Raw genomic sequence first — 17,706 nt, 5'->3', positions numbered from 1 at the left:
CCACCACCCCAACTCTCCCCTCTCCTCTCCTCCTCCCCCTCCCCTCTCCCCCTCCCCTCTCCCCCCTTCCCCCCTCCAAAAAAAAAGAAAAAAAAGAAAAATTACTTAACTGCCCCCCCCACCTGCCCCCCCTCGCCCCCTCTCCCCCCTCCCCAACAGCGGATTTAGAAATAATTGAAATTATAGATCCTCTCTCTCTCTCTCTCTCGCAAATCACAGAGCCGACCAGTTTCTTTAAAGATCAACTCGGAAGAAAATGGGACGCGGGGCAAGATTCCCCCCCCCCGTCCCCCCTCACCCCCCCTCTCGTAATAGTGCTTCTTGAACCATTAAAAACCTCTTGTTCGCTGGCGTGAAATACATGTCGCAACGTCGCAACTTCCTTGCTTAAACCACCCGTTTTTCTTCATTCTAACAATTTTTTTCTAGGCCAGATAGCCAGCCACCCGTTTTCTACATTTTTTTTTGGGGGGGGGTGGGGGGCGACCAGACAGCCAGCCACACACACACACACACTCACACACATACACACACACATTTTCTTCATATCTCTAGCCAGACATGTCGCACCTGATATGATGTAGATGGCTATGGCATACGTATCTTCCAAGGTATATACATTTCCACGTAGATGGCTATGGCATACGTATCTTCCAAGGTATATACATTTCCACGTAGATGGCTATGGCATACGTATCTTCCAAGGTATATACATTTCCACGTAGATGGCTATGGCATACGTATCTTCCAAGGTATATACATTTCCACGTAGATGGCTATGGCATACGTATCTTCCAAGGTATATACATTTCCACGTAGATGGCTATGGCATACGTATCTTCCAAGGTATATACATTTCCACGTAGATGGCTATGGCATACGTATCTTCCAAGGTATATACATTTCCACGTAGATGGCTGTGGTAAAGGGATCTCTCAAGGAATATACATTTCCACCTCTGTCTCTGGGGATGGACTGATTTGTATATAGAGTCGTCAAACCTTCCCCTGATTTCGTTATGTATATATATATATATTCCCTAGAGCAGTGTGGTTTCAGAAGTGGTAGAGGATGTGTGGATCAGGTGTTTGCTTTGAAGAATGTATGTGAGAAATGCTTAGAAAAACAGATGGATTTGTATGCAGCATTTATGGATCTGGAGAAGGCATATGATAAGAGTTGATAGAGATGCTCTGTGGAAGGTATTAAGAATATATGGTGTGGGAGGCAAGTTGTTAGAAGCAGTAAAAAATTTTTGACCAAGGATGTAAGGCATGTGTACGAGTAGGAAGAAAGGAGAGTGATTGGTTCCCAGTGAATGTCGGTTTGCGGCAGAGGTGCGTGATGTCTCCATGGTTGTTTAATTTGTTTATGGATGGGGTGGTTAGGGAAGTGAATACATGAGATTTGGAGAGAGTGGCAAGTATGCAGCCTGTTGTGGATGAGAGAGCTTGGGAAGTAAGTCAGTTGTTATTTGCTGATGATACAGCGCTGGTGGCTGATTCGGGTGAGAAACTGCAGAAGCTGGTGACTGAGTTTGGTAAAGTGTGCGAAAGAAGAAAGCTGAGAGTAAATGTGAATAAGAGCAAGGTTATCAGGTACAGTAGGGTTGAGGGACAAGTCAATTGGGAGGTAAGTTTGAATGGAAAAAACTGGAGGAAGTGAAGTGTTTTAGATATCTAGGAGTGGATTTGGCAGCGGATGGAACCATGAAAGCGGTGAAAGAGAATGAGGAAAGATTGACAAAGAGGATATATGTGTCAGAGGTGGAGGGAACAAGGAGAGGCGGGAGACCAAATTGGAGGTGAAAGAGTGTAGTGTAAAAGATTTTGAGCGATCGGGGTCTGAACATACAGGAGGATGAAAGGCGTGCAAGGAATAGAGTGAAATGGAACGATGTGGTATACCGGGGTATACGTGCTTTCACTGGACTGAATCAGGGCAGGTGAAGCGTCCTGGGTAAAACAAAGAAAGGTCTGTGTGGAGCCTGAATGTGGACAGGAAGCTGTGGTTTCGGTGCATTACACATGACAGGTAGCGTAGTACACTATCATGTTAACCCCAGTTTGAGGCAAGCCCGCAGGAAGGACGAACAGCTAGGGTGTGCTGTGCGCTTCCACCGTCCACCCTTCGTGCTGAGATTCGAACCCTGAATAGTGGTAGTAGATTATCATTAAAAGAAAAGAAGGAAAAAAAGGCCACATCAACTCGTCATACACCACACCAGAGGATAATGAGAACATAGATGTAATTAACCAATTGATTAACCAATCAATTAATTTGTACAGACACAGACGTGATGGCTGCGCATTTTGGACCACCCACTCTAGCACCATCCCCCCATCCCCCCATCCCCCCCACCATCGTCGTGAGACAGACCTGCAACAACCAGTTAACACCCGACTCAAACGACCCTTATGGACCTTCGAAGGAGGAAGGCCCCCCCACACCCCCCCACACCCCCCCCCCACACCCCCCCCCCCACCACTATCCACCACCTTTGCAGTGGTCAACCCACCTCTGACTTTCACTTTGACTGGAGGGGGTTCTGGACGCCAACTGAACGAGCGCCCGAGTTATGGAGCCGCTCTTAACCACCTCGGGGCAATTAGGCAGTTACAACGGACCTCGTCCCCAAACCTAGCTAACGACTTGATGAGGACGGATATATATATATATATATATATATATATATATATATATATATATATATATATATATATATATTCCTATGAGTCCACGGGGAAAATGAAACACGATAAGTTCCCAGGTGCACTTTTGTGTCATAATCACATCATCAGGGGAGACACAAGAGAGAGATATAACAGTCAGTTGATATACATCGAAGAGACGAAGCTAGGACGCCATTTGGTAAACATGTTTACCAAATGGCGTCCTAGCTTCGTCTCTTCGATGTATATCAACTGACTTTTATTTCTCTCTTGTGTCTCCCCTGATGATGTGATTATGACACGAAAGTGCACTTAGGAACTTGTGTTTCATTTTCCCCGTGGACTCATAGGAATATCTTCTTGATCACACGCAAAACTGTGATCCTTTCTAATATATATATATATATATATATATATATATATATAGAGAGAGAGAGAGAGAGAGAGAGAGAGAGAGAGAGATAGAGAGAGAAAGAGAGAGAGAGAGAGAGAGAGAGAGAGAGAGAGAGATAGAGAGAGAGAGAGATAGATCGATAGATAGATAGAGATAGATGGATGTATGAATAGATAGATTAACAGACACACAACACAGTCTACTCACTGTGTTGCGTTGCCGATACAGAATACGATGCTGGGTATTCCCCCCCCCCCCTTGACCTTCTGCAACATACCCCCCCCCAACCACAACCCCCCCAATCTTCATTCCCCCCCCTACCCCATCACACCCCCCCCCCCCATCAACCCCTTCCCCCTCCGCGAGCACCCAAACGTTACAGCGAGGTCTCTATGCCCGTCGGTACCCCAGCTACGAACGCTGGGTTACATGACTACAAATTCAGTGGGGGTGGGTCCCTTACGGTGGGTGAGGGGGGTCCCCCCCCACCCACCGTAGGGGGACCCACCCGGACCCATCCCATCCCATCCCATCCCAGACACTCTGTGTGTGTGTGTGTTTCAGCCACATCTCTGAAGGGGGGGGGGGGGGAAGAAGTCCCTTCTCCACCCCATAGCATAGAGGAGGAGGGGGGGGAGGAGGGTTAGAATAGATGATCTGGGGAGAAAATGAAACACGATAAGTTGCCAAGTGCACTTTCGTGTCATAATCACATCATCATCAGGGGAGACACAAGAGAGAAATATAACAGTCAGTTGATATATACATCGAAGAGACGAAGCTAGGACGCCCTTTGGTAAAGAGGCGATGGGGGGAGGGGAGACATGAGGTGGTTGGGGGGGTGTGTGTGTTGGAGGGTGGTGGAGTGGCGGGAGTGTGGAGGCGGGGGGGAAGTGGGGGATGGTGTAGAGACATGGTGGTGGAGAGGTTCGCGGACGCCAGTGGCTCTGGGCTCCTCCTTGGGGTGGTTCTGTGGTGTTCTGTGTGTGGGTGTGTGTGTACGAGTGAAGGCAAGGCAAGGAAGGAAGGCACGAGTTTCGACCATTGGATTGCGAGAGTCGTATAGAGTGACGCTAAAGACAGAGTGGAAAAAGAAGGGGGGGGGTTGGTGGGTGGGTTTGTTTCTGTCCCCCCTTTAAAGCCATCTACACCCCCTTTAAGGTAAGCAACCCTTAAGAATTGACAACCAACCCATTCCATTCCCCCTTTATTAAAAAGGAAAGTTATATGGTGTTGTACAACTGCAGGGGATGTGGTGTAGAAATCTAATTACAGTCATTGACAGAATACAGTAACGTAAGGATACAGCTGAATTGAATGGAGACGTGGAGATCTACAGATATGAGTTTACTCATACAGTAATACAGTAATTCGATATACAGTGATACGATGTCTAAGTGCAATAATACATTCAATTACAGTGATGCAGAGATACATTTAGAAGGATTAGAGAGATAACACAGCTCTGTTAGATAATTGTAATAATGATAGTGATAAAGGTGATAATGATAACAGAAAAGTAACGATAATTATGAAGTTACTTATTTGTTATCATACATTCTATTTTTTACATGGTTATCATTACTTTTGCTATTATCATTAACATTTTAATATTGATTATTATCATTATTATCATGATTATCATTATTATTATTATTATTATTATTATTATTATTATTATTATTATTATTATTATTATCATTATCATTATTATTATTATTATTATTATTATTATTATTATCATTATCATTATTATTATCATTATTATTATTATTATTATTATTATTATTATTATTATTATTATATCATTATTAGTATTATTGTTATCATTATTATCATCATCATCATTATTATTATTATCATTATTATTATTATTATTATTATCATTATTATTATTATTATTATTATTGTTATTATCATCATTATTATCATTGGTGTTATGATTATCAATATTACTTGTATCAATATAATCATCATTATTATCATTATCATTAATCATTAATCTCTTCAACAAGCCATGAACCTAACTTGGCTCATGTTATGAGCCAGCTTAGAGGCAGTCTTCACTATACCACATCTTAACTACACCCCCATCTCCACAAGATCACATCTTCACTACAACCTATCTCCACAACGCCCTTTCTGTGGCAGATCTTGAACACAACCCTTGATCTATCATGTATATATATATATATACACAACACTCCACTACACCTTTGTCTTCAATGCGAAGGCCATCATCACTACACCTTCAGTGCTACTGACCACTGATTTAACGTACCTCTTTCTCTTCGACAGGGTTTTCTGCTAGTCTCAAAGATGCACGTACCACTGGTGTTGTTGTGGACCAGCATCCTTCTAGCTGGGGTTCCTCAGGGATCCAATGCGTCCCCTCACGTATCCTCCAGTCCTCCTAGACCTTCGGCACTTCTCCCTGAGATCCTGGCCTTCGAGGATGCCATGAGATCCTTAGAAGCACAGGAGGAGGCAGATCGTGGCAGTCCTAGCGACCAGCATGCGAGGGAGGAAGGGGGGATAATGATGAGGTCCTTCGGTGATTCCTTCCCCGATGAAGGACCCGACGAGGACATTATGATCCCACCGGAGGAGAAAGATGAAGATGGCTTCGAGGACGTCCTCTCTGGGGTCTTAAAGAATTCTTCTTCTTCTTCTGCTTCTTCTTCTTCGAGGGTAAAGAGACAGATTCAAACAAGCTCACCATGGCGGTCATCCACCTACACTCCTCCACGAAGAAACTCACCACCCTTCTGCCCTTCACTGACCCCGCCACCCAGCCACTACAATAAGAGGAAGTACTTGAAGTATGTGGTGGATCAACATGTCCCCGGTTGTGTGTCAGCCAAGTGCTCCAAGAAATGCCACGTAAGTGTCCACTTTGTCCTCATTGTTTCCCTGAAGGTGTCCACAAAGTCCTCTCTCTCTCTCTCTCTCTCTCTCTCTCTCTCTCTCTCTCTCTCTCTCTCTCTCTCTCTCTCTCTCTCTCTCTCTCTCCCTATTCATCTCTCTCTCTCTCTCTCTCTCCTACAGACTCGGCACGAGCGGGAGGCCTGTGTCTTCGACTTCGACATTCTCGTCATGCGTCTGGCGATTCTGGAGTCCAGATTGAAAGAATTGTCCAAAGTGGAAGCCAGGCTGAAGATCCACGCTGCTCTCCTGCTCAACATCAGAAACAACCCTGGCTGTGAGTCCAAACACACACACACACACACACACACACACACACACACACACACACACACACCATAGTTTTAAGTCTTTGAGTTTTCCTATCAATCTAGTTCTGTGAGGTCGACTCTGGTTGATTTCTAGAGAACAGGACATAGAGTGTTATAGCTAGAAGTTGATTTCTAGAGAACAGAACATAGAGTGTTGTAGCTAGAAGTTGATTTCTAGAGAACAGGACATAGAGTGTTATAGCTAGAAGTTGATTTCTAGAGAACAGAACATAGAGTGTTGTAGCTAGAAGTTGATTTCTAGAGAACAGGACATAGAGTGTTGTAGCTAGAAGTTGATTTCTAGAGAGCAGAACATAGAGTGTTGTAGCTAGAAGTTGATTTCTAGAGAAAAGGCCATAGAATCTTATAGCTAGAAGTCCTGGTTACTTACCAAAGTTTAGTCGTATAGAAATGGGTGTTGTTTTTTTAGACTGGAGAAGGTTGACAAAAAGACTGATTCACACTATCCCATCACGTCACCATCACGTCACACGTCACTGTCACGTCACACGTCTCCGTCATCACTTCGTTCCTTGCTTCCCATTATCTCCCCACCAGATCCGGGCGAAGGAGGTGATCGGGGTGACCCAGGAGCAAAAGGCCACGAAGGAAGCAAGGGCCCTCCAGGTAGCAGAGGTAACCATGGCTCCTGCACCGTCAGTAGGAGCTTCATCAACCCACAGGCTGGCCCCCAGGGCCCGCCGGGCCACAAGGGAAACCCAGGTCCCCCGGGGGATAAGAAATGCGGCTGCGATGGAGAACGTGGGGAGCCAGGTCCCCCTGGGGAAGACCTGAAGGGGCGCCGTGGACCCAGGGGACCAAGAGGTGACAAGGGATCAAGAGGACCCAGTGGGATCCCCTGAGGGGGCGTCCCTGAACATCTTTACCATCCCTAACCACGTCCCTGACTCATTCCCTGACTCCTTCCTCACGACCCTAATAAGGATTTCCCATGACCTTTGACCCTGATAAGGATTTCCCATGACCTTTGACCCTGATAAGGATTTCCCATGACCTTTGACCCTGATAAGGATTTCCCATGACCTTTGACCCTGATAAGGGTTCCCCACGACCTACGACCCTGATAAGGGTTCCCCACGAAGACCTTTGACCCCTGACTGATTCCCTGACTCCCCATGACCTTGACCTATGCTTCCTGCGACCTTTGACCCTGATCACCCTTAAAACCCTTTACAGGCCCTTTTTGACCCCTCTCCTCTGGAATTGCAGAGAATGCATTCGAATCCAAAGACCAGCAAAGACGAGAAGAAAACGATGTCTGGGTACACCATGTTCACAAGTACTCCTATGTAACAGAGGATGGTGAACATTGTAATAAAATTCCTATATGTTATGAACTGCTTTCATTAAACCATCTGTTTGGTATGGGGGATTTGACCCATCAGCCCTTTGATGAATACATGGGATGAATCCACAGCAGATGAGTACATCAGCTACCATACTTAATGATATTCATGTGATAATTTTCCTTCAGTGATTCAGTAATTATATTATCGTGGTTCAATGAGAATCATTTATTCTTTTTGTTGCTGTTTGGTGAGATGATTGTGAGCTGACCAGCTGTTACATGGAGTCCATTACATTTTTATTCGAAGGGAAATGAGAATATACCATCAGGATTCTTACACACACACACACACACACACACACACACACACACACACATATACAATCATCCATCACTATAATGCTTTTATAGTATATGAGACGAAGAGGAAAATGTAAAAGCAAAATGAATATGGATGAATAAGGGAAAAGGAAGTATGTGTCGAAGAAAGAAAAGGTCATGAAGATGAAGTTGATAAGAGGAAGAGGAAGGATGGAATGTAGGAAGAAGAAGAAGAAGAAGAAGAAGAAGAAGAAGAAGAAGAAGAAGAAGGGGAATTGAAACAAATAATGACATGACTAATAAGAAGGAAGGGGGGGGAATATATATATATATATATATATATATATATATATATATATATATATATATATATATATATATATATATATATATATATATATATATATATATATATATATTTTCATTAAGGAAATCAATATATTGAATACCGTCACATCAATAGGGTGAGGGTCCACCAACACAACTCTCTCTCTCTCTCTCTCTCTCTCTCTCTCTCTCTCTCTCTCTCTCTCTCTCTCTCTCTCTCTCTCTCTCTCTCTCTCTCCTCCTTCCACCGCACAGGATATCGAAAACCTTGACGGCAGCGAGTTGACACCCTAACAACAACACCACCATCCTGAGCGTCAGATGGAGGTCGGCAGGCCAGTTGGTCGTCTTCCTTCGCGCCAGTCGGGTCCCCACTTCAACCTTGAGCTGTGGCAACCCAGACACTGTGGTTCCCCCTGTCACCCACCTACTGTAAGCCAAGACAGTCACCCCCTTGTTGCAAACCCTGGGGGTGTGTGTGTTAAGGGGGGGAAGGCTCTCTCTCAGGGGGTGCCAAGGACGGCCCTAAAGGAGGGAGAGGGACGAGGAGGAGGGGTAAGAGAAAGGAGGGTGTGTGTGTGTGAAAGAGGCACCAGATAGATGTAATTTTTCGCCACCAGTTCGCCAAACTTTCTCATGATTTCGTCCCACCCGTTTTCCAATCGTCTTTGGCTCTGGTTATGATATAGAAGATGGGAGACGCTCCACTATCCACCACCCCTTGTCCATTTAGGTGCATTTGGACGACGTCTCGCGCTGATAAACAGACAGAGAAAGACAGAGACAGAGTTAGACAGAAGACGTTCATATCTATGCCGAACATGATGGAACAGACGAAAGGGGTGAGGAGTGGTGGGTCTTACCCCCCCCCCTTCCACTTCTCCCACTTTCCCCCCTCCTCAACACAGCGCCCAACCCTCCTGGAGAAGGGGAGGGCTTCACCCCCCCTTTTCTCCCCCCCTTCTTCCCCCCCACCAATACCCCAGCCCTCCCTCCATCTATTTGGGGAGGAGAGGGCATTACTACCACCCCCCCTTCCCTTCCTTTCCCCCACCCACCACCACGCCCACCACATCTCTCCCACTCCCGACATCTCCGACACACACACACACACACAGGGCCCCTCGGCATCCCAGGGCGTCCCCAGCAGCAGTAGGCAGCAGCGCCTCTTCAGAACCAGCCACCGTTCCATCGGAAGGGGCACCCCAGTAGGAGAGGGTTCCTGTAGGATTAAGGTAAGGAAGAGAGTGTCCTACGGCGTTGTTAGGAGACGAAGGGAGGGGGCGTGTGTTGTGGTGGTGGAGGGGCGTGTGTTGTGGTGGTGGAGGGGCGTGTGTTGTGGTACCGAGGGGCGTGTGTTGTGGTACCGAGGGGCGTGTTTTAGGGGTCGAAGGGGGAGAGCGTGCGTTGTGGTGGCGAGGGGCGTATTTTAGGGACGAAGGGCGTGTGTTCTGGTGGCGAAGGGCGTGTTCTAGGGACGAAGGGCGTGTGTTCTGGTGGCGAAGGGCGTGTGTTCTGGTACCGAGGGGCGTGTGTTGTGGTGGCGAAGGGCGTGTTTTAGGGACGAGGGGCGTGTGTTCTGGTGATGGAGGGGCGTGTGTTCTTGTACCGAGGGGCGTGTGTTCTGGTGGCGAAGGGCGTGTTCTATGGACAATGGGGACGTGTTCTGGTGGCGAGGGGCGTGTTCTATGGACAAAAGGGGCGTGTTCTAGTGGCCAGGGGCGTGTTCACGGACGAGGAAGGTGTGTTCTGGTAACACGAGGCGTATCTTTGAGACGAAGGGACGTGTTCTGGTGGGGAAGGGCTTGTTCTAGTGGTGATGGACGTGTTCTAGGGACGTGAAGACGTGTTCTGGTGACAAAGGACGTGTTCTAGTGGCGACGGACGTGCTCTCGTGACAAAGGACGTGTTCTCGTGACGAAGGACGTGTTCTCGTGACGAAGGACGTGTTCTAGTGGCGACGGACGTGAGCTAGGCACGTGAGAACGTGTTCTCGTGACGAAGGACGTGTTCACGTTACAAAGGACGTGTTCTGGTGGCAACGGACGTGAGCTAGGCACGTGAGAACGTGTTCTCGTGACGAAGGACGTGTTCACGTTACAAAGGACGTGTTCTGGTGGCAACGGACGTGAGCTAGGCACGTGAGAACGTGTTCTGGTGACGAAGGACGTGTTCTGGTGACGAAGGACGTGTTCTAGTGGCGACAGACGTGAGCTAGGCACGGGAGAACGTGTTCTGGTGACGAAGGACGTGTTCTGGTGACGAAGCACGTGTTCTAGTGACAAAGGACGTGTTCTAGTTTGCGACAGACGTGAGCTAGGCACGTGAGAACGTGTTCTGGTGACGAAGGACGTGTTCTAGTGGTAAGGGGCGTGTTGTAGGGAGAAGGGAGGGACGTGTTCTAATGACAATGGGCGTGATCTGGTGGTAATGGAATTGCTTTTGAGGGACGTGGGGGGGTGTTAATTTATCTTTGAAGGTGAGGAGGGGGAGGGGGAGGGGGGCATGTTTTGGTGACGAGGGAGAGGGGGAGGGAGGGAGAGGGGGAGGGAGGGAGGGAGGGAGGGGGGAGGGAGGTGGTGCTCTTGTGGTGAGGGAGGAGAGGAGGGAGGGAGGGGAGGGAGGGAGAGAGGAGGGGAGGGCTTGCTCTAAATGGGTGAGGGAGGGAAGGGAAGGGAAGGGAAGGGGTGTGTGTGTGTGTATGTATGGTGTTAGTTCTTCTGTTGATAAGGGAGGTGTTTTAAAGGACGTGGAGGGAAGGGGCGAGGGAAGGGGCGTAGGGAAGGGGCGAGGGAAGGGAAGGGGTGACGTGGGGGGGGGATGAGGGTTATAGAATGCTCAAGTGACGTGTGCCATAGTTATAGATCACGTGTTCCAGCTATAGCTAAGGTCACGTGACGTACCATATCTAAATAGGGGATTTTTTTTCTCTTTTATTTCTTTTTTTTTTTAAAAAAGAAGAAGAAATATTCGCCGTGGTGAAACCAGATGTTTTCAGGGATGGTATATATATATATATATATATATATATATATATATATATATATATATATATATATATATATATATGTTTACCAAATGGCGTCTTCGTCTCTTCGATGTATATCAACTGACTGTTATATTTCTCTCTTGTGTCTCCCCTGATGATGTGATTATTTCACGAAAGTGCACTTGGGAACTTTTCGTGCTTCATTTTCCCCGTGGACTTATAGGAATATATATATATATATATATATATATATATATATATATATATATATATATATATATATATATATATATATATATATATATATATATATATATATATATATTCTTTTTCTTCTATCTTATTTCATTATGGATCTATTTATTTACGAAATGCCTGATGTTGTATTTGTATTGTGGAAGACCGTGTGACATTTCCCTCTCTTTCTCTCTTTATGAAGATGAAGAATATTCCATTCCAGAGTGGAGTCTTCTGTATTCCAGCGAAGGAATATTGATATTCCAGGCGCGGGGAGGAGGCGTGGTGGGGAGGAGGCGTGGGTCGGTGGTGGTTCAAGCCTCTGGCATTTCAAGCCATGAAGTGGGCTCTGGTCTTCCCATGGCCGTGGTGGGCCATGGTGTGGGCTTTGTACCTTCCAGGGTCGCTCTCCTTCCTGGAATCGAACCCGGACCCTGAGGTCGCCGTGCTGGAAAGCCTTGCCAGCGACCTCTTCGCCTCACACCTGGATTCCATGGCCTCCGATCTCCTTCGGGAGGGCGTGAACGCCTCCATGGCCTCCGATCTCCTTCGGGAGGGCGTGAACGCCTCCCTGGATCCAGGGCCTTCCAGGGCCTCCTCTTCTTCTCCCGACGGGGAGGTCCTGGACGCCCTTCTCTTCGTCCTACGCAAGAAGACGAAGAGGCAAGCCACCTGCCCCATCTGCGCCCCTGGGGCTGACTGCCCACCTGGATGCCCCTCCCCTGGGGACCCCTTTTCCATGGGCCCCGTCCCGTTCGACCCTTCTTTCCTTCCTCCTCCAAGATCTTGTCCACCATGTTATCCTGGGACTTGCTGTCCCCCAGGGTGTCCCCAGACGCCCTGCCCTCCTTGTTACCCTGGAGAACCGTGTCCTGTGGGATGTCCAGCCACGCCGTGTCCACCCTGTTACCCTGGGACACCATGTCCCATTGGTTGTCCAGCCAAGGAGTGTCCCGTCTGCTACCCGGGGGCCCCATGCCCCGCCGGATGTCCTCAGACGCCGTGTCCCCTGTGTTATCCAGGCTCCAGGTGTCCACCGGGATGTCCACCGACGCCGTGTCCACTTTGTTACCCTGGGACCTGGTGTCCAGCGGGATGTCCAGTGACGCCATGTCCCACATGTAATCCCGGTGAGCCATGTCCTATCGGGTGTCCTATATCATGTCCACTCTGCTACCCCGGTACCCAGTGTCCTGCAGGATGTCCAGTGACGCCATGTCCTCGCTGCCCTCCAGGAGAACCATGTCCACCCGGATGTCCCCAAGAGCCATGTCCACAATGCTTTCCTGGACAACCTTGTCCTCTTACATGTCCACAGACCCCGTGTCCTACTTGCTACCCGGGACAACGGTGTCCCCTGGGGTGTCCACAGACCCCGTGTCCTCCTTGCTATCCCGGAGAGAAATGTCCCCTGGGATGTCCACTGACCCCGTGTCCATCATGTTTTCCGGGGGAATTCTGTCCCCCGACATGTCCCGCGGGAAGATGTCCACCTTGCTACCCGGGACAAAGATGTCCTGCGGGTTGTCCCCCGACCCCATGTCCTGTTTGCTATCCGGGTAATCCATGTCCCTCAGCATGTCCAACGACGCCATGTCCTTCATGTTATCCGGGAGAACCGTGTCCACTAGGATGTCCTCCGACCCCATGTCCAGAATGCTATCCAGATACCCCATGTCCACCGACATGTCCACTGACGCCATGTCCTGATTGTTACCCAGGGCAGAGGTGTCCCACAGGATGTCCACCGACGCCGTGTCCACAGTGTTACCCAGGGGATCGGTGTCCAGTAGGATGTCCAATGACCCCATGTCCTACTTGTTTCCCTGGGACTTACTGTCCCCCGGGATGTCCGTCATTCGTATGTCCCATTTGCTATCCAGGAGAGGACTGTCCCGTAGGATGCCCAGTGTCCCAGTGTCCACAGTGTTATCCGGGTGACCGCTGTCCGGGGACATGTCCCACGACGCCTTGTCCCGTATGTTACCCGGCAGACCCATGTCCACCGGGATGTCCAAGAACCCCATGTCCAGCATGCTACCCAGGAAGCCCATGTCCAATAGGGTGTCCTGAGACACCATGTCCTATATGTTACAATGACGCTTTCTGTCCCCCCGAATGTCCAATAGTCCCATGTCCAGATTGCTTTCCGGGCCAAAGATGCCCTAGTGGATGTCCAGAAACACCATGTCCAATATGCTATCCAGGGGACACGTGTCCTATCGGCTGTCCAGTGACACCATGTCCAATATGCTACCCAGGGGAAAGATGTCCCGCGCCGTGTCCAATCACCCCGTGTCCAACTTGCTATCCTGGTGAAAAATGTCCTACCCCATGTCCACAGACACCATGTCCAACGTGTTATCCGGGACAGTCCTGTCCCTCTGTATGTCCTGAGACACCGTGTCCTACTTGTTATCCGGGAGAAGAATGTCCACCAGGATGTCCCTTCACGCCATGTCCATTTTGCTACCGGGGGGAACCGTGTCCACCCGGATGTCCAATGACCCCGTGTCCGAATTGCTTCCCTGGCGACCTCTGTCCAGCGGGATGTCCCGAGACACCGTGTCCCACGTGTTATCCAGGGGAGCAATGTCCCAGCGGATGTCCACCGACGCCATGTCCAAACTGCTACGTAGGAGAGAGGTGTCCACCGGGGTGCCCATATGTCCCATGTCCACCTTGTTACCCAGGGTATGAATGTCCAGGCAACTGTCCCGTGACCCCATGTCCACAGTGCCTCCCCGGAGACCCATGTCCCCCAGGGTGTCCCATGACCCCGTGTCCAAATTGTTACCCGGGATTCCAATGTCCCCCAGGGGTGTCCCATGACCCCATGTCCACAGTGCCTCCCCGGAGACCCATGTCCCCCAGGGTGTCCCATGACCCCATGTCCACAATGCTTCCCCGGAGACCCATGTCCCCCAGGGTGTCCCCCGACCCCATGTCCACAGTGCTTCCCCGGACAGCCATGTCCCCCAGGGTGCAACCCCAGAGATTGCCCCGAGTGTCCAAGGGGACCCATTGGCGACGAGGGACGAATCGGCAAATGGAACCCTGGGAAGAGAGGGGACCCGGGACCTGATGGCTTTGGTCCCCCAGGTCCCCCAGGTCTACCGGGTCCCCCAGGGGACTGCTCAAGGCCCGAGACAGGATGCAACGAGTGCTGCTCCTCTGAAGAGGATTTGGAGAGCATCATCGCCGTCTTGGACAACAGGACCTCCTGCTGTGAGGTTAGTACTGCCCCATCCTTAAGATGAGTCCCCTCTGTTCGATCCTTAAGATGAATTCTCCCAGCTGTTCGATCCTTAAGATGAGTCCCCTCTGCTCGATCCTTAAGATGAGTGTCCCCTCTTCACACGACACAGGTGGGTTTCGACACCCTCTTTACGCTTCCCAAGGTGAAAAAAGAAAAATAATAAAAGGGATCTCACAAACCACTTGTCATAAAAGAAGTATCTCTAATGAGATTTGAAGGAGAAACCCCAGGTAAGTGCCACAGTGTAAGGGGTAGTCAGTGTCACGACCTACAGGTAAGTGCCACGACCTACAGGTAAGTATTACGACCCACAGGTAAGTACCACGACCCACAGGTAAGTGCCACGACCCACAGGTAAGTGCCACGACCCACAGGTAAGTACCACGACCCACAGGTAAGTGCCACGACCCACAGGTAAGTACCACGACCCACAGGTAAGTGCCACGACCCAACAGGTAAGTGCCACGACCCACAGGTAAGTGCCACGATCCACAGGTAAATACCACGACCCACAGGTAAGTACCACGACCCACAGGTAAGTGCCATGACCCACAGGTAAGTGCCACGACCCACAGGTAAGTGCCACGACCCAACAGGTAAGTGCCACGACCCACAGGTAAGTGCCACGACCCACAGGTAAGTGCCACGACCCACAGGTAAGTGCCACGACCCACAGGTAAGTGCCACGACCCAACAGGTAAGTGCCACGACCCACGGGTAAGTGCCACGACCCACAGATGCCATGAGACACAAGAGAGTAATAAGTGGATCCTTTTACCCAGTTTCAGAACAACTAAATTGAACTCATAAACTACCCAATTCGAACCACAATGCTATTTCATTTATAGTCAATTACTTTACCTGATTTCAATAATGAACTAGGGAGGAGTCATTAATGAACAGCTGCTATACTTGATGATAATAACCCATATACCAATAGATTAGGAAATTAACAATATCTAAATGTCTGTAATTGGCAGTTTAGCTGGCGTTTAACTAAGCTATCTTTTCTCTTCATTTTAAGCTAACATCAAGCTATATAAGTACCCGACGTAACTTCTAATTCTATAGCTCAGGTATGGCCATATAACTAACTGACATGCTTTCAGTTACAACTCTAAATCAAATATAAAAATAATAAACACCACCAAAACGGCACTATCTGGCAACTAGTAGTGTGGTAGGGGGGAAAACAAAAAGGAGACACAAAAATTGATGCTAACTGGTAACTCAAAATGATACTAATTGGTAACCCCTCGTAGCCTGACCAGGTACTATATAAACCCCTGCCTCTCGCACCTGCAGCAGAAGACACCTCCGTGTCCGTACGACTACCAGGAGCTCCACGATCGCTTGGACAGCCTGAGAGAAATGCTGGACAGACTGGGCGAGATCCAGGCGTCTATGGAAACCCACAATGTCGCTATGAAGACCCTGGCCAAGAGGTTCAGAGGTGAGGTTCAAGTGGGGGTTCGAGTTTTAGACTGGGCGGAGGGGGAGATGGGAAAGAAAAGAGGGATAGGTGGAAGAGGAGGAAAAGAGGGGGTAAAGATGATATGAGAGGGACCCAATGGGGGATTTGAAGTGGAGGGCGAAGTTGACGTATTTATGGTGGTGGTGGTTGGGGAGTGTTGGAGAGGTGTTGGAGAGGTGTTGGAGGAGGAGGAGGTGGTGGTGGGGAGTGTTGGTGACGGTGTTGGTGACGGTGTTGGAGAAGGAGGAGGTGGTGGATGGGTAGGGTCAAGTTTGGAGGGCGTGTGTGATTGCTTCTCGGTCAATATCTATCGGTAATTATCTATCTCTACTGTACGAGGGAGGGAGGCGCCACTCTCTCTCTCTCTCTCTCTCTCTCTCTCTCTCTCTCTCTCTCTCTCTCTCTCTCTCTCTCTCTCTTACTCACTCACTCTCTCTCTCTATCTCTCTTTTTCCCATTACAGCGATGGACTTCACAGGAAACCCTGGACCTCGGGGTTTCAAAGGCCACCAGGGCGAGAAGGGAGGTCAGGGCGTGAAGGGCCTGCCTGGAGATTGCGACAGGGAGAGAGAGAAGACCCCCCCTAAAGGACCCCAGGGTCCGCAGGGCGATAAGGGCGCCAGGGGATCGCCCGGAAGCCAAGGGGTAAGACAGTGCTATACGAGATGGTCATCTGTTGTTGTTTGAGTGTAGTGGACGTAGAACCACACTGGAAACCTAGTCTTTAAAAGTCTTGCAAGAAGATAGGAGAAAGACATGGAACAGTCACTTGATATAGATAGATAGATAGATAGATAAGTAGATAGATAGATAGATAAGCAGATAGATAGATAGACATTACTGTTGCTATATACCAGAACGACTGATTCCATTTCACTCATTTGTTTTTCTTTTCCCCTTTTCCCTTCGTCAGTCATGCCAGTGTAACGGCGCCAGGGGGGAGACTGGGGCCCCTGGCGAGGACGTGAAGGGCGCTATGGGCCCCAGGGGCGCGAAGGGAACGAAGGGCAAGCGAGGGGAATCAAGGATCGTCTCCTTCGACGAAGGGACTCCAACGCCCTTCACCTCGACCATGTCCTCACGCAAGCGACAGTTGGCGGATCCAAGCTCCCTCACCACGACGACGACGACGCCCGTTGTCGTCGTCCACGACGACCACGACCACCTCATCACGACGCCCACGACGCCCACGCCCACCCCGAAGCCCCGAAGGAGGTCTTCCAAGAGGAGAAGACACCGTGGGTCGTCATAGAAGTTCGAAGTACATGGAGGTCTTCCAATCCCAGTGGGATTTGATAACATTCCTCACTATTCTATTACTCTCACTCCCTCTCCCCCCATGAAACCACCCCCCTTCCCTTCCTCTCCCCCTAGTCAATATGTGTGTGTGTGTGTGTGTGTGTGTGTGTGTGTGTGTACTCCCCCTCCCCATGAAAGCCCCCTTCCCTCCCTCTCCCCCTGGTCAATATGGGTGTGTGTGTGTGTGTA

The 17,706-nt window shown here is 49.2% G+C and overlaps 2 protein-coding genes across 2 annotated transcripts in view; both read left to right on the top strand.

Moving 5' to 3' along the window:
- Positions 1-3,960: 3,960 nt before the first annotated feature.
- Positions 3,961-7,605, top strand: LOC139761531 (uncharacterized). The gene is made up of 4 exons (XM_071685795.1): positions 3,961-4,227; positions 5,365-5,949; positions 6,115-6,268; positions 6,861-7,605. The coding sequence occupies exons 2-4, from the start codon at positions 5,386-5,388 to the stop codon at positions 7,163-7,165; spliced, it is 1,023 nt and encodes a 340-aa protein (XP_071541896.1). The 5' UTR covers positions 3,961-4,227; positions 5,365-5,385; the 3' UTR covers positions 7,166-7,605.
- A 1,752-nt stretch (positions 7,606-9,357) lies between these two features.
- LOC139761411 (uncharacterized) overlaps positions 9,358-17,706 on the top strand; it is a 9,439-nt gene continuing 1,090 nt past the window's right edge. The window contains 6 exon segments of the mRNA XM_071685566.1: positions 9,358-9,494; positions 11,753-14,305; positions 14,307-14,718; positions 16,050-16,197; positions 16,682-16,863; positions 17,132-17,706. The exon segment at positions 17,132-17,706 is cut by the window's right edge and continues 1,090 nt beyond it. Of these exon segments, the coding sequence (XP_071541667.1) occupies positions 11,823-14,305; positions 14,307-14,718; positions 16,050-16,197; positions 16,682-16,863; positions 17,132-17,470 (3,564 nt within the window). The 5' untranslated portion in view covers positions 9,358-9,494; positions 11,753-11,822 and the 3' untranslated portion in view covers positions 17,471-17,706.

This window comes from Panulirus ornatus, chromosome 40, assembly GCF_036320965.1.
Source record: "Panulirus ornatus isolate Po-2019 chromosome 40, ASM3632096v1, whole genome shotgun sequence".
Classification (NCBI taxonomy): Eukaryota; Metazoa; Arthropoda; class Malacostraca; order Decapoda; family Palinuridae; genus Panulirus; species Panulirus ornatus.
The sequence above is the reverse complement of the archived record's forward strand: the minus strand, read 5'-3'. Positions and strand labels throughout refer to the sequence as shown.

Bases quoted from the DNA above. Each gene is read 5' to 3' on its own strand.
- LOC139761531 (XM_071685795.1), top strand. From the start codon at position 5,386: ATGCACGTACCACTGGTGTTGTTGTGGACCAGCATCCTTCTAGCTGGG. The intron at 5,950-6,114 runs GTAAGTGTCCAC...TCTCTCCTACAG, and splicing joins AGTGCTCCAAGAAATGCCAC to ACTCGGCACGAGCGGGAGGC. The intron at 6,269-6,860 runs GTGAGTCCAAAC...TCTCCCCACCAG, and splicing joins CATCAGAAACAACCCTGGCT to ATCCGGGCGAAGGAGGTGAT.